The sequence below is a fragment of the Papio anubis genome, chromosome 5 (genome assembly GCF_008728515.1).
Source record: "Papio anubis isolate 15944 chromosome 5, Panubis1.0, whole genome shotgun sequence".
NCBI classification, from domain to species: domain Eukaryota; kingdom Metazoa; phylum Chordata; class Mammalia; order Primates; family Cercopithecidae; genus Papio; species Papio anubis.
The window spans coordinates 124,477,765-124,494,554 of record NC_044980.1 but is presented as its reverse complement, the minus strand read 5'-3'; the positions used below and the strand labels follow the sequence as shown (position 1 = coordinate 124,494,554).

The window sequence follows — 16,790 nt, the reverse complement described above, 5'->3', positions numbered from 1 at the left end:
AGGAAGTAAATTATACGAAGTTGCTTAAACCAAATGTTAATGGTTTAGGCCTGCCTAGGATACATATCCTCACCATTGATTTGATATTTCAGTAAGTATTCTACAGTTGAGAAAAAAGAAGCCCATATTAAGCTCAAGATAAGTGGTTTTCTGTTTTCTCAATGTTGAACATAATTTTTGAAAGCAGGTAGATTGTAGGTGGTGGAATTCTAGCCAGCCAGCAGACATTTTATGTGACTACTGCGTTTTTTAAATAAACATTTGAACCTTTAGGCCTGTAGGCCAGATAAGCTTTCTTTAGTTTGGCATAGGCTTTATCTCTCTCAGTCAGTTGTATTAACCCATATATTGTACAAGTTTATTCCTGCTGGGCCTCTGAAGATTATTAGTTTGTACTTCTGTTTTAGGAGTTGGTGATTTATAGCCATTAATCTAGACCTTATTCTTTTTTAATTTGTAGTGCAGTCTGATTTTCGTGCATCTTCTGATACTATCCATGTTTGTGTCTGAAGAGCTAGCCCTGCACAGGCTGAATAATGACTATCTCTTCTTTCTTTTCTTCTGGAATGTTGTGAGTGGGAGTAGGGGACAGCAAAATGAAACAGTAACTAAATGGTAAATTCTAAGACATGCCTATCTCTTAGATTCTGTAGTTCTTGGCCACTCTATTATCAGTTAAGAGTATAAATAGCTGTAAGTAACTTTATTTTCCCAGTTTGATGCATGCGTTTGTGCACGCACACGCCCACGCACACAATGAATAGACTTAATTTGAACAGTTTCAGATCTGCAGACAAATTGAGCAAATAGTAGTTTTTTCATATAGCCCTCTCCCACAACCTACAGTTTTCCCAGTTAATGCTTTATTTATGTATTTGAGTCAGTGTCTCACTCTGTGGCCCAGGCTGGAGTGCAGGGGCATGATCTCAACTCACTGCAGCCTCTGCCTTCCAGGGTTCAAGCGATTATGTGCCTCAGCCTCCTGAATAGCTAGGTTTATAAGCCTGCACTACCACACCCAGCTAATTTTTATATTTTAAATAGAGACGAGGTTTCACTATGTTGGCCAGACTGGTGTCAAACTCCTGGTGTCAAGTGATCTGTGTGCCTTGACCTCCCAAAGTGCTGGGATTATAGGTGTGAGCCACCACACCCGGCCTCAGTTATTAATGTATTGCATTAGTATGATATATTTGTTAAAACCAGTGAACTAATGTTAATACATTATTATTAATCAAAGACCAAAATTTACATTAAAGTTTACTCTGTTGTATAGTTCTATGGTTTTTATTAAATGTATGATGTCATATACACAATTATAGTACCATATAGAATAGTTTCACCACCCTAAGAATCCCCTGTGCTTTACCTGTTTATCCCTACTCACTAACTGCTGACAACCACTGTTCTCTTTAGTTCTTTACTGTCTCTATATGTTTGTCAATTCCAGAAGGTTGTATGCTTGAAATCATATACTATGTGGACTTTTCAGACTGGCTTCTTTCACTCAGCCAGTCTTTCATAAGATTCTTCCTTTGTAGTGGTGGTGTTATTGCTTTTGTTTTTACCTAATAGCTGATTTCTTTTCATCACCGAGTGATATTCTGTTATATAGATGTAACCCAGTTTGTTGATTCATTTTCATTCACCTATTGAAAGATATCTTACTTATAGCTTTTGGTGATTATGAATAATACTGCTATAAATATTCATGTTTGGGGTTTTATGTCGACATGTTTTCAACTCAGTTGGAAAAATACATAGGAGCATGATTGCTGGATATTATGTAAAAATTGTGTTTAGCTGTGTAAGAAATGATCAAACTGTCATCCAAAATGACTGTACCATTTTGCATTCCCACCAGCAACTAGAGTTGCTGTTGCTCTCCAAAGAGTCAGGTAGTGATGTGTCATTATTGTTTTAATTTGAAGTTTCCTAATGGCATATGTTGAGCATCTTTTCAAATGCTTATTTGCTGTCTGTGTATCTTTTTTGGTGAGGTGTCTGTTTGGGTTTTTTGTCCTTTTTAAGTTGGCCTTTTTTTTCTTATTGTTGAGTTTTGAAGATTCTTGTTGTTGTTTTGTTTTGTTTTGGATACCAGTTCTTTGTCAGATTAAAAAAAATACTTTTTACCAGTTTGTGGCTTCTTATTCTTATAACAGTGTCTTTCACAGAGCAGTTTTTAATTTTAATGCAGTCCGACTTAACAATTTTTCTTTCTTGTATAGTATTTGGTGCTATATCTAAAAATTCATCACCTAACCCAAGGTCATTTAGATTTTCTCCAGTGTAATTTTCTGTCTACTTTATAGTTTTGCATTTTATGCTTATAACTATGATCCATTATGAATTAATTTTATGAAAACTGTAAGGTCTTTGTCTAGATTCATGCTTTTACATGTGGATGTCCAGTCGTTGCAGCACCATTTGCTGAAAATACTTTCTTTTCTCAATTGAATTACCTTTGCTCCTTTGTCAAAGATCAGTTTATACTCTAGTTGTGTGAGTCTGTTTGGGGGCTCTCTGTTCTGTTCTGTTCTGTTCTGTTGATCTCTGTGACTATGTATATATATTTGGCCATTACCTTGCTTTTGTTGTTTTTTTAGTTGACAGGTAAAAATGGTGTATCTTTACAGTGTATAAAATGATGTTTTGATGTGTGTACACATGTGGAATGGCTCAGTCAAGCTATTTAACGTATCTGTTACCTCACGTAATTATCATTTTTGTCATTAAAAAGACTTAAAATCTACTGTCTTAGCAATATTCCAGTATATAGTATTATTATTAACTGTAGTTGCCATGATGTGTAATAGATCTCTTGAGCCCTGAAATTTTTTTCTTTTTTTATTTTTTTGCTTTTTTGTTTTTTTGTTTTAGGACAGTCTCACTCTGTCCTCCAGGCTGGAGTACAGTGATGCAATTTTGGTTCACTACAACCTCCACCTCCCGGGTTCAAGTGATTGTCATGCCCCAGCTTCCCAAGTTGATGGGACTACAGGTGTGTGCCACCACACTTGGCTAATTTTTGTATTTTTAGTAGAGGCAGGATTTTGTTATGTTGGCCAGACTGGTCTCAAACTCCTGGCCTCAAGCAATCTGCCCACCTTGGCCTCCCAGAGTACTGGGATTACATGCATGAGCCCCCATGCCAAATTTTGTGTCCTTAGACCAGCATCTCCTTTATTTCCCAATCCCTATGCTATCTTAATTACTGTATCTTTAGAGTAAATCTTGAAGTTCAGTAGTAACAGTCCTCCAACTTTGTTTTTATTCTTAAGTATTATGTTGATTATTCTGGGTCTTTTTTGTTTCTATATAAACTTTAACATCAGTTTGTAGGTGTCCACAAAATAACTTGCTGTGATTCTGACTGGGATTGTGTTGAATCTATGGATCAAATTGGGAAGAACTGACATTTTAACAATAGAGTCTTCCTATGCATTATCATGGAAACTCTTCCCATTTATTTAGATCATCTGATTCCTTTCAACAGAATTTTGTAGTTTTCCTCATATAGACTCTGTGTATATTTTCTTAGATTTATACTTGTTTTTTGGGGGGGCAGGGGGAAGGAACCTAATGTGAATGGTATTGTTTTTAATTTCACATTTCAGTTGTTCATTGCTAGTCTACAGGAAAGCAGTTGACTTTTGTATATTTACATTGTTTTCTGCAACCTCATTATAATCATTTATTAGTTCCAGCAGTTTTTGTTTTCTTTTGGTTGATTCTTTGAAACTTTTTATATAGAAAATCAAGTCTTCTACAAATAGTTTTATTTCCTTTCCACATGTATACTTTTTCTGTCTTCCTTCTTTCCTTCCTTCCCTCTTTTTTCTATCTTTGTGTCTTTCTTACGGCCCTAGCTATAACTTCCAGTATGATATTGAATGAGAGTTGTGAGAGGACACGTCTTGACCTTGCTCCCAGTCGCAGGGGAAAAACATCCTGTCTCTCACCATAAGTATGATGTTAGCTGTAGGTTTCTTGTAGATATTCTTTCAAGTTGAGGTAGTTCACCTCTATTCTTTGTTTGCCAGGAGTAGATAATTATTGATTCAATTTTTAAGTAGACATAGGCTATTCAAGTTACCTGTTTCACCTTCTGTGAGTTTTGGCAGTGCGTGTTTTTCAAAAAATTGGTTCATTTCATCTAAATTTGTGGGCATAGACTTGTTCATATAATCCCTTAATTCTCCTTTTAATTTTCATTGTATCTGTAGTGATACCCCTCTTTTTGTTTCTGATATTTATAATTTGTTTCTTTTTGTGTTTTTTTTTTTTTAGTTTCCTGGATGAAGGCTTAAAAATTTTAATGATCTTTTCAGAGAACCAGCTTTTGGTTTTGTTGATATTCTCTCTTGATTTTCTGTTCAATTACAATAATTTCTGCTCTAGATTTTACTATTCCTTATCTCTTGAATGCTTTAGTTTTATGCTGCTGTTTGTCTAGTTTCCTAAGATTAAAGCTTAGATCGTTGATTTTAGATCTTCTTTTCTGATATATGTATTCAATACTATTAATTTCCCTTTAAGCACTCCTTTTGCTGCATTCACAAGAATTGATAAGTTGAATTTACATTTAGTTCAAAATACTTTAAAATTTCTTTCACAATGTCTTCTTTGACTTATGTGTTATTTAGATGCATGTTGTTCAATCTCCAAGTATTAGGGGATTTTCCAGTTATCTTTTTCCTACTGATTTCTAGTTTCATTGTGATTTGAGAATATACATTGTATGATTTCTATTATTTTAAATTTGCTAAGGTGTGCCTTATGGCCTAGAATGTGGTCCATTTTGGCAAATGTTCCCTGTCAGCATGGGAAGATTGTGTATTATCCTGTTTTTGGATGAGGTATTGTATAAATGTTAATTAGATTCAGTTGACTGATGGTACTGTTCAGCTCTATTATATCCTTACTAATTTTCCCTGTACTGCTTCACAGGGAGTGCACATACTTCATAACAAAATATTCCAATTTTCCCTCACATCACATCCCTTGTAACATTGCTGTCATTCAATTTAATTTTCCATTAGCTATGATCGTTCAATATGTTGTCATTTTTGTTACCCTAAACAATTATTTTTCTATTAAGTCAGTTTAGGATAAGGAAAATGAAAGACTTTATTTTACATTTATTACTTTTCAAATACTCTTTTTATGTAGATTTGCGTTTCTAAGCTGTTTTCTCTGAAAAATATCTTTTAATGTATCTTAAATATCATTTTTTCTGCCATCAAATCTCTCAGTTTTTGTCTGAGGAAGTCTTTCTCTTTTCCTTTTGAATTATTTTGCTGGATACAGAATTCTATTGTTTTTCTTTCAATGTTTTAACCATTTTTCCCTAGTCTCTTTGTTTGCATAGTTTCTAACAAGAACTCTAATGCAGTTCTTACTCTTCTATAGGTAAGGTTGTTTTTGTCCTTCTTACTTCTATTAAGATTTTTGTCTTTGGTTCTCTGCAGTTTGAGTATGATATATATAGGAGTAGATTTGTTGGCATTTATCCTGGTTGGTGTTCTGTGAGCCTCCTGCATCTATGGTTTGTTAGTAATTTTTTTAAATTCTAAGCTATTATTCATATATTTTACTTCTCCATTTTGTATTATTACATGTATATTTTTGTAATTATACCACAGTTCCTGGATATTATTTTTTATCCTTTATTCTCTTGGCTTTTCAGTTTGCGAATTTTTATTGACATACCTTCAAGCTCATTGATTGTTTCCTTGGTCATGTCCAGTCTGCTGATGTGCCTATCAAAAGCATTCTTTATTCCTGCTCCTGTTTTTTTTTTTTTAATTGCTAGCATTTCCTTTTGATTTTTTGGCTTTCCATCTCTCTGTTCCATGCTCATCTGGTGTTGCATGTTGTCTGTTGTAAACATTAGAGCAACAGTAATCATAATATATATTATATAAAATAAACATATTTATCATAATTTTCAATTCCCATTCTGATAATTCTAAAATCTTTGGCAAATTTGAGTTTGATTTTGATGCCTACTTTGTCTGTTCAGACTAGTTTTTGTTGCTTTCCAATTTTTTGTTGATAGCTATATATGATGTGTTAGGATATAGGAACTGAGTTTAATAAGATTTTAGTATGAAGTTTTATATTAACCTAGCAAAGGAACCTTAGATGTGTTTAATGTTTGCTGTAGTATTAGTTGTAGGTGCCAGAAGCTTCGATTTCCCATGGTTTCCTTTTTTTTTTTTTTTTAATTTTAAACTCCTCTTTCTTTTGTTTTCCCTAGAAACTACTTTGAATAAATTCTGTGCCCTACAGCTCTTTTAGTTGTAATCTGCATTTGTTACACTGGAGCCATATTGATATGGAAGTAAGGTGTTGGAGAGAAGAAGGGGAAATGTTCTGTAATCTTATAATTAAATCTGGTTTTGTTTTTTTTAGTCTGAATTTCCGGGATGTGACCTTTGGAAGTATTTCTTAGCCATCCCTCTCCCTGCCGCCTTTTTTTCCTTTCAGAGGCCAGCCAGGAAGGCTGCTCCTCTCTCAAGTTAGATAAGGCTCTGGTAAAATAGTTTTATTTGGAGAATGCTCTAGGAATATTTCAAAACTGTTACTTTGTCACTACCTCTGTCCAAAAAATAGCCAGATGTTTCTCTGATTTTCACCATGAAAATCTGGTAGTACCCCATGAAAGTGGGGGAGGTCTCCCTAAGACTAGGCCCCTAGGAGTTTTTGTCATTGAGAGGAATTCACACTCAATCTTCATCAGTTAGTCAATTACTATTTAAGTGCTCCTACTGGTTATTGGTTCCAAAGGCTTCTGCTTCAGGTAACTTGATCTCAGTTGTCATTCACTGTATTTACCCATTTTTTTCAGTTTTCAGGGTGATGGTTTTACCTCTGTCCTCAGTTCGGTGATGTAACTAAGAAAAGTCATTGATTTTTCAGTTCCTTCAGTTTTTTTCCTTGTTCTAAGAACAAGAATAATGACTTCCAAGCTCTTTCCAGGTCAAAGCTGAAATTGGAAGTTCAAATATTTTTAAATCAATATTTTAATGTAAGGACACATTGAATTGAAGTAAGATTTAAAACTTTGTTGAGTTAAAAACTGAAATTGGGCCAGGTGTAGTAGCTCATGCCTGTAATCCCAGCACTTTGTGAGGCCAAGATAGGTGGATCTTTTGAATCCAGGAGTTCAAGACCAGCCTGGGCAACATAGTGAAACTCTGTATCTACAAACAATACAAAAATTAGCCAGGCTTGGTGGTGCATGCCTGTAAACCCAGCTACTGGGGAGGCTGAGGCATGAGGATCAGTTGAATCTGGGATGCAGAGGTTGCAGTGAGCCGAGATTGCGCCATTACACTCTAGCCTGGGTGACAGAACAAGACTGTGTCTCAAAAAAGAAAAAGAGCCAAACAAACCAAAACCTAAATTGATCTAGACTTTTCTTTGGAATTTAAATTACATAGTAAACCTATGCTTTTTTTTTTTAAAGAAAAAAAAATCCATTCAGGTACTGCTGTCACTAGAGAAGTATAATGAAAACTGTTTCCCAAACTCCTGGAGTGTGAATCAGTAGGTATGGGGCTAGCATCTATATTTCACAAACTCTTTTGGAAATAACTGGCTTAAACTTTATTCAAGGGCTGAGCTTGGTGGCGCATGCCTGTAATTGCAGTACTTTGGGAGGCCATGGTGAGACGATTGCTTGGAGTTTTGAGACCAGCCTGGGCAAAAAAAGCAAGACCCTGTGTCTGTTAATGGCACAACAGGGTGACTATAGTCAATAGTAATTTAATTGTACATTTAAAAGAAACTAAAAGAGTATGATTGGATTGTTGGTAACAAAGGATATATGCTTGAGATGGTGGATACCCCATTTATCCTGATATGATTATTACACATTGTACCCCATAATTTATATACTTACAATGTACTCACAAAATTTAAAGTTAAAAAAAAAAAGACTTCATCTCTATAAAGTAAAAATTTTCAAAGTAGCCAGCTCAAGTGGCATGTGCCTGTAGTCTCAGCTACTTAGGAGGCTGAGGCTTGGCAGGATTGGTTGAGACTAGGTATTCAAGGTTGCAGTGAGTTGTGATTGTGCCACTACACTTCAGCCTGTGTGATAGAGTGAGACCACATCTCTTTAAAAAAAGAACAAAACTCTTTTCAAGGAGAAAAATTACCAAATTGTATCTTCTGTGCTACTGTAATGGAACTATAATCCTTGTCTTACACAATTGCTGTTCAACTCTTAGCAGGGATGTCAGAGTCAGCATTTGAGAGCAGTTTTGTATTGAAATTAAGAGCAATTTCTGATTCTTAAGAGTGATTGTATATGCAAAGGAAGGTATCTGTATGTTTTATTGAAATCAAGACATTTTGAACCTAATATCCTGATAAGCTAAATACTATCAGTTGGGTAAAATTGGTTATTTATTATTCCTGATGGTTTATGACAGCTTTACTCTGTATATATTCCCTTGTAGCCCAGTGCATGTGCCACAGTGCCTGTGCTATTTACATAGCTGGAAGATTGAACTTAACCACAATTCAAACGCGCGCGCGCACACACACACACACACACACACAACTAGAGTGGTTTCTCTACCTATAAAATAGGCCTCTTATGAATGTAAGTAGTAGTTGAGAACTATGAAAAGTTATAGCCTTGTATTTTTCTAAATTTAATCTATAGTTGGAATTTTTTTTTTTTTTTTCTTAAGTCCAGTGAGGCAGGATTGCTTGAAAGCTTACTCAAAGATTCTTAAGGAGCCAGGTGCGGTGGCTCACTCCTGTAATCCCAGCACTTTGGGAGGCTGAGGAAAGTGGATCATCTGAGGTCAGGAGTTTGAGAACAGCCTGGCCAGCATGGTGAAACCCTGTCTCTACTAAAAATACAAAAATTAGCTGGGCAGTGGCAGCTGCCTGTAGTCCCAGCTACTGGGGAGGCTGAGGCAGGAGAATTGCTTGAACCTGGGAGCCTGGGAGGCAGAGGTTGCAGTGAGCTGAGATCGTGCCACTGCACTCCAGCCTGGGCAGCAGAGCAAGACTCCATCTCAAAAAAAAAAAAAAAAGATTCTTAAGGGTTTTGCTTCCCCTGAAGTAGATATTATGCCACTAATAGAAAAGAAATGTGCAATGAATAATCAGGATTTGTAATTTTTTATTTTTGTAGTTTAAATTGTTTTTGTTTTTGAGAGAGGGTCTCACTCTGTTGCCTAGGCAGGAGTGAAGTGGCAGAGGATAGCTCACTGTAACCGTGGTATTTTTTAATATTTTTCAAATGTATTGTGTAATTGGGTTACTGTGTTAATCCAGGCTAATCTTGAACTCCTATCCTCAAGGGATCCTCTTGCCTCAACCACCCACAGTACTGGGATTACAGGCATGAGCCACCATGCCTTGTCTGGTTTAAGTTGTTTTAGTTTACTTTATTTACACCAGAATTATTATAAATATGTTTTATTGAAATCAAGACATTTTATTTTATTTATTGAAATCAAGACATTTTAAATTTTGTGGGTACATTGTAAGTATATGTTTTCAATAGTTCTTTTTGCTTATTTCCTTGAAAGAATCCTTCAGGATTCTTTTTGAGTATCACTTATTGCATTAGTATAAGACAGTGAATCTTTGCCCTTGAACTTGCAGTTAATTATACTATTGGGTTGACAAATTCTTTTCTGCAGTCACAAGCTTTGTGGTAAAGGCCAAAAGTCTCTGGTTGGGCTCTGAGGAAACACTGTCATTATAGATCCAGCTGAGGTTACCAGAATAGTAGATACTGTCATAAGACTCCTTCCAAACAGGATACTGATCTTGCTCTTGGATTTTAAAAGACTTTTTTATTTTTCAAAATTTTAATTAAATACTTGTGAGTCAATTGCTATGGTATTGGATAGTACAAATGACCTAGACTTAGACTTTTCAAAATTGCCTGGAATTTACAACATGCGAGTTATAAAATCTATAAAAGTATATGTCACGATTATGTGCCTTTCCATTTGTATTGTTTGATTATTTTGCTTCACTTGCTGTGCAAATATGAAAGTTGTATTAAATATTCTTATAATATTTTATAATTTTCAATAGGAGGTATACCTATATAAGGTATATAGGTATACCTATATATAGTTTCACATATACAGTTGATATTCACTATTTGTTTATTTTGTATTTTAGAATTCACCTACTTTATAACATTTATTTGTAACCCCAAAATATATTTGCAGTGCTTTTGCAGTAATTTGTGTACATGTGCAGAGCAGTGAAAAATGTGAGTTGCCTGATGCAAATGTTCCTAGTTTAGATCAAACAGGGTCTAATGCTCTGCCTTCTTGTTTTAACTCTCATACTGTTAACAAATGTACTTTTTTGACCTTTATTTAGTGCCAAATTTTTTGCGTTTTTGTGCTTTTTGTTAGTGACTTTGCTGTTAAAAATGGCTTCCAAATGTAGTGCCGAAATGCTAATACTCAGTGTAAGAAGATTGTGATTTACCTTACAGAAAAAATACATGTATTAGATAAGCTTCCTTCAGACATTATTTATGGTGTTGTCAGCCATGAGTTTAATATTAGTGAATCAACAGCATCAGATAAGATGTCCTTAAACAGAGAGGCACATCAAGGTTATGTATTGAGGGTTTGATGAAAATGTGACCAGAGGCTCATAGGAACCTGTTTTATTTTTCTTAGGGGCAGTGGTTCAGTGGCTAATTCAGTGCTTGAATGGACTTTATAGAACATAACTACCTCAAATAATAAGAATAGACCTGCAGTCAGTCCTTTATATCTGTGGGTTCCACATCTGCAGATCAGCCAACCTCGGATCAAAATAGTTGAAAAAGAAAAAACAATAAAAATTAACTGCAATTTAAAAAATACACATTAAAAAACCAACGCAGTATAACAATTATTAACATAGTATTTACATTGTATTTGGTATTATAAATAATCTAGAGGTGAGGTGCGGTTTTTTTTTTTTTTTTTTTTTCAAGATGGAGTTTCGCTCTGTTGCCCAGGCTGGAGTACAGTGGCGCAATCTCGGCCCACTGCAAGCTCCGCCTCCTGGATTCACGCCATTCTCCTGCCTCAGCCTCCCAAGTAACTGGGACTACAGGCGGCTGCCACCATGCCCAGCTAATTTTTTTTTGTATTTTTAGTAGAGACAGGTTTTCACCATGTTAGCCAGGATGGTCTCAACCTCCTGACCTTGTGATCTGCCCGCCTCGGCCTCCCAAAGTGAGATGGTTTTAAGTACAGGAGGATGTACATGGGTTATATGCAAATAGGATGCCATTTCATAAGGGATTTGAGCATTCATGGATTTTGGTAACCATGGGAATTCTGGAACCAATCCCCCGAGGACACAGAGACAGAGATAAATGTATTTCTTAAATTAAGGGATTATTTAAAATTAACAATGACATAATCTTTAAAGTAAATGATTATTTGAGATCAAGTGATTAGTAAATTATGGGCAGTTGAGAAGAGGAAGGAAATTATTTACATGTATACAGAAACCATGAAAGCTAGAGAAGCAGGAAGCTTGTTTAGTTAACATTGTTGCCTAACAAAGACGAAGTCTTTAGATTTTTACATAGACCCTAAGTACATCAAAGAAAACTAAATCATGCCCACAGTTTCCTCCCAACTAAAAGAGTCTTTCATTGTCTGGGCACAGACTGGGAACAATAAGGGGACAGGTTACTGAAAGTATTTGCTTTTCTTACCATTGAATGATAGGGCACAATTATTAGTGAGGAAGAAAGAAATAATTTCTAGAATAAACCATTACTTCTAGATTTTTTTTTTTTTTTTTTTTTTTTGAGACGGAGTCTTGCTCTGTTGCCCAGGCTGAAGTGAAGTGGTGCAATCTCAGCTCACTGCGACCTCCGCCTCCCGGGTTCAAGTGATTCTTGTGCCTCAGCCTCCTGAGTAGCTGGGATTACAGGCACTCACCACCACACCCAGCTAATTTTTGTATTTTTAGTAGACAGGGGGTTTTGCCATGTTGGCCAGGCTGGTCTTGAACTCTCGACCTCAGGTGATCCGCCCACCTACACCTCCCAAAGTGCTGGGATTACAGGCGTGAGCCACTGCACCTGGGCATTACTTCTAGATTGTTAATGATAACAACGTAGAGTTGTATATAGTGAGAAGCACTGTTGTGTAGTTAATTTCTTTGCCTTCTTTATACTTGACAACACTCTGAGGCCATAGCATATGTAATACTTTTAAACAAATAAAATACTAAAATAGTAAAGCAAAGGCCCTCAGTGGACCACTAATACCAGTATTTGTGATCTGGCTCTGTCCCATGACACATAGACTTATAGTAGACGGTAATATGTTGAAGAAACTCATGAAAAACTCTTAAATGATCAGCGTATTTGTTTATTTATACATTGTTTCTTTTAATCAAAAAGTATATGCACATGATTAAGAAACAAAAATTTCTGAAAGGTCTAATAATTAAAAACAAATGAATCCTATCCTACCCACCCCATTCTTCCCAGACATGTTCTCTTTTTAACTATTAGTTATTTCTTGTTATTTACCTCCGTATTATTAAAAAGTATACATAATGTTGCTGTTTCCTGATTTATCAGTTTTAGATCATATTTATTTTCTGACATGATATATGAGTTTACACCTGTTCCTTGGTCTTTTATCATCTCAGTATTGTTATGGCACCATCATGTTCTTCAGCTCTGGTAATTTTTCTGGTTTCTTTTACTATTCATTCTGTTTTCTCTCTGGAATTCTTTTTTTTATTTTTTTTTATTTTTTTTTTATTTTTTAGAAATTGGTAAATTGGTACTCCTGGATTGTTCTGTGTTCCTTTTTTTTTCATATTTTCCTTCTCTTGTTGTGAATGTTTTGTTTTTCTATCCCTTCTATGCTTTTTTTCATTTCAGCAAATCTTTGATGCTTTCTTATTTTTGGATAATCCTTTTCTTTGAAAATTAGATTCTCTGCCATATTCTTTAATTTTAATGTACATTAGAGTTTTGTTTAAAAGTTTTCTTCCATTGTTTGCATTATTTCTGTTTTCCTCTGGAGTCATTTTATATGGGGGTGTGTGTGTGTGTTTCTGTTGTTGTTTCTTTCTCTTCTTAGAGGCTTTCTCTAAATATCAGTGTTTTTGCTTGTGCTCTGTAGTTGAGAATGAGATAACAAACTGTAGGTTAGGAATTCTGTGCATAATCAGGCTTTTGACTGGAGACCTTCATCTCAGGGCAGTGTTTTTCAATTATCATTACCTGAAGAAGCATATTTAGTTATTTTTCCCCTAATCTTTGCTCCTCTCATACCACCCCCCCAATCCCATGAAGATTTAATACTACAAGATATAGTCTATATCTGATTATATACTCTGAAAGATATAAATGTCAGGAAGAGTTTGGAAAAGGTCATTCCTCTGGGCCATTCAACTGCCATATCTGCTCTCTTCTATCTGTAGTCATTTTCTGGGGAAGTGGAGAGGAGGTAGGGAGCTGCCAACCATTTATGGACTTTGAATTAGTCTCCCAATTTTCAGTACTGTATCTTAGCTCCTGTCATGACTTTCCCCAAAATTTGTGAGTCTTGAGCCTCTTCTTGCTTTAGTGGGGCAAATTAGCTCCCCTTTGTCCATGTCTCCGTCTGTGATACTATGACCTTATAAATTCCTCTACTCTGCTACTTCAGTGACAATTCCACCCTATGTTTGTCTTCCAGAATTTCATGAAATCTCTATTTTAATTTTCAATAATAGTTTCTTGGCAATTTTTTTTAATTAATTATTTTTTAAATAATAGAGACAGGGTCTCGCTATGTTCCCCAGGCTAATTTTGAACTCTGGGCTTAAGCAGTCCTCCTGCCTCAGTCTCGCAAAGAGCTGGGTTTACAGGTGTGAGCCACTGCACCCAGCCGGTTCCTCTCTAATTCTGTTTGTTGCACTGGTTTATCTGTTTTCAAATCTTTAGGTGGTGTTCATTTGGGGCCTCAGAAACTGAAGAGAGGATACACATTTGTCTTCAGTTTTCCATCATATCTGGACGCCTATAATAAGCTTTAAAAACAAACATTTTCATATATTCCTAGTTTGTATTCTAGTCATATTTGCTCTATAATATACCTTTGCGTTTATTTTAAAATTCTTAGCAATGATTGTATGTTCTACAGAGAGCTCATTAAAGTGACCTGTTTTTATTGTTTCTATCCATTGTAATACATCATGTTTATATTGTTTCAAATTCAAGAAAACTTGTAGAGGCAAGATAATTATTCTTTTTTGGCTCCTAGGTGTTAGACAGTTATACTGAAGTTGGTATTAGAATTTGTGGAAATCTCAGAGAGCAGTATTGCACAATACAATCTCAGCTGTCAGCCACGTGTGGATGTTTAACTTAATTAAAATAAATTCACTTCCTTTATCATACTGGTCACATGTCATGTGTTCAGTAACCACATACAGCTAGTGGCTACACTGTTTCAGACAGTGCAGGTTTCCATCATTGCCAGGTTCTACTAGACAGCATTATTTTAAAGAGTAGAAAGTAGGGCACCATTCTGTAGTTCTGCCAGACTGACTAGTTTCTTAAGCCTAAGGCTTTGCAGGAGTTGCTTAGTCTAGTAAATGTATAGGGCTTTGCTAAATAGATAATGATGTAAAAAGAAAATAATTAACATCTTGAAAGTATGCTTTGAAGCCTTCAGGAGAAAGTATAAGTCACAGGACTAACTATTGTCTAAATTAGTCCAAGAGACAGCTAAGAAAGCACTATGCTAATTGTGTGATAATCTTTTCTTGTGTTGATTCAAGGAAACACTGTAGAAGGTTGAGAGAGTCATAAAACATAGCTTGTATGTATAGTGTTCTCACTGTCCTGAAGAACATTACTAGAGTCTTAGCATAGGCAACAAAATGATGCAGATAAACTGTTGTTTTGAGTGGGTAGATGGATAAGCCGTTACTTCATTTAGAATATTTTCCTTTTGTATATGTAGTTGATTATTTGCAGTATATTTAAGTACAGCATACCCCTTAGAAATGTGGAGTTGGAAGGGGCTTTAGAAATTATCATGGTATCCTTTCATTTTACAGGTATGGGAAACAAATGCTTAAAGCAGGGAAATAATTTACTCTGGGGCACACAGTCACTGGTGGGGAGAGCCAACACCAGAACCAACATATTTTGAGACTATTTCCCATGGTACTGTGTTGTTGATAAGGAAGGAAGGACTTGGTCCACTGTCTTTTCTCAAAAGCTTTAATAATCTAGGTGTAAGGCCGAAGCTGGCAACATAAACTTAAAATTATTTTAAGAGTATGTAACTCTGGGAACTATACATTTCATAATGTGTCTTCCTCTTTTTAGAACAACAATTTGTAATCTTTACACGATGCCACGAATTGGAGAACCTGTCTGGCTTACAATGATGTCGGGGACTCCAGAAAAGAACCACCTTTGCTATCGTTTCATGAAGGAGTTCACTTTTCTAATGGAAAATGCTTCCAAAAATCAGTATGAATTTATTTATTTATTTATTATAACTAGATATTTTAATCAAACTCAATTACAGATGTGGAAGAATCATCCATTATCTTTGAAATTATATTATTAATCAAAATTAATAATCAGAATTCTAAAAAATAATTAAATGATAGGGTATGGAAGAATATTACAGAACCTTATGAATGAAAAGCAGTGAAAATGTCTGTAATTATGTAATTAAAATTCCTGACATAGAATTGTCTGAGGCTGCCCATTTTTTTGTGAATTGTATCCACTTATAGTTTTATTTCATAGAAAAGAGGTAGAAAACATGTAAGGATGGCCAGGCGTGGTGGCTCACACCTGTAATCCCAGCACTTTGGGAGGCCGAGGTGGGTGGATCATGCGGTCAGGAGATCGAGACCATCCTGGCTAATACGCTGAAACCCCATCTCTACTAAAAATACAAAAACATAATTAGCCAGGCGTGGTGGTGGGCTCCTGTAGTCCCAGTTACCCCGGAGGCTGAGACTGGAGAATGGCATGAATCCAGGAGGTGGAGCTTACAGTGAGCCGAGATCATGCCACTGCATTCTAGCCCGGGCGGCAGAGCCAGACTCTGTCTCAAAAAAATAAACAAACGAAAAAAAACATGTAAGGAAATGCTAGGATTTTAGTGATGCATTTTCAGTGTGATGTTTTATCATACTGTTTTCTTTTAACTATTCAAGTCTTTGGAATCCAGATGAGTAATTCAGATGTTTTTATTCTCTTTGATGATAGACGGAGTTTGCTCAATACTTTGCCTCGTTTTCCCATTCAGTAATTTGGAAATGTAAGGACCTGCTGGTTGATTCAGTAATGAATTGTGTGATTAAACACTGAAAATAATCCATAATGGGCCTGGCACGGCGGCTCACGCCTGTAATCCCAGCACTTTGGGAAGCCGAGGCGGGTGGATCATGAGGTCAGGAGATCGAGACCATCCTGGCTAAGACCATCCTGGCTAACAGGATGAAACCCCGTCTCCACTAAAAATATAAAAAATTAGCCGGGCGTGGTGGCGGGTGCCTGTAGTCCCAGCTACTCGGATGGCTGAGGCAGGAAAATGGCATGAACTGGGGAGGCGGAGCTTGCAGTGAGCTGAGATTGCGCCACTGCACTCCAGCCTGGGCAACAGAGCGAGACTACATCTCAAAAAAAAAGAAAAAGAATCCATAATTTTTGAAGTAAAATGGCATTTCTGTTTTGTACTTATGATCTACAATAGTTCTTTTGAATGTTACCTTTATTTTAAGTAGTTTTTAACTGCTTCTCAACT

General features: G+C 35.9%; 1 protein-coding gene across 6 annotated transcripts in view; it reads left to right on the top strand.

Annotated features, from left to right (window-relative positions):
• FNIP1 (folliculin interacting protein 1) overlaps positions 1-16,790 on the top strand; it is a 133,882-nt gene that overhangs the window by 75,551 nt on the left and 41,541 nt on the right. For 5 of the 6 annotated variants that reach the window (XM_021940199.2, XM_021940200.1, XM_021940197.1 and 2 more), the window contains one exon: positions 15,353-15,499. The exons of the other annotated variant lie outside the window; for it this stretch is intronic. In XM_021940199.2, the coding sequence (XP_021795891.1) occupies positions 15,353-15,499 (147 nt within the window). The remainder of the gene's footprint in view (positions 1-15,352; positions 15,500-16,790) is intronic. 6 annotated transcript variants of the gene reach the window in all.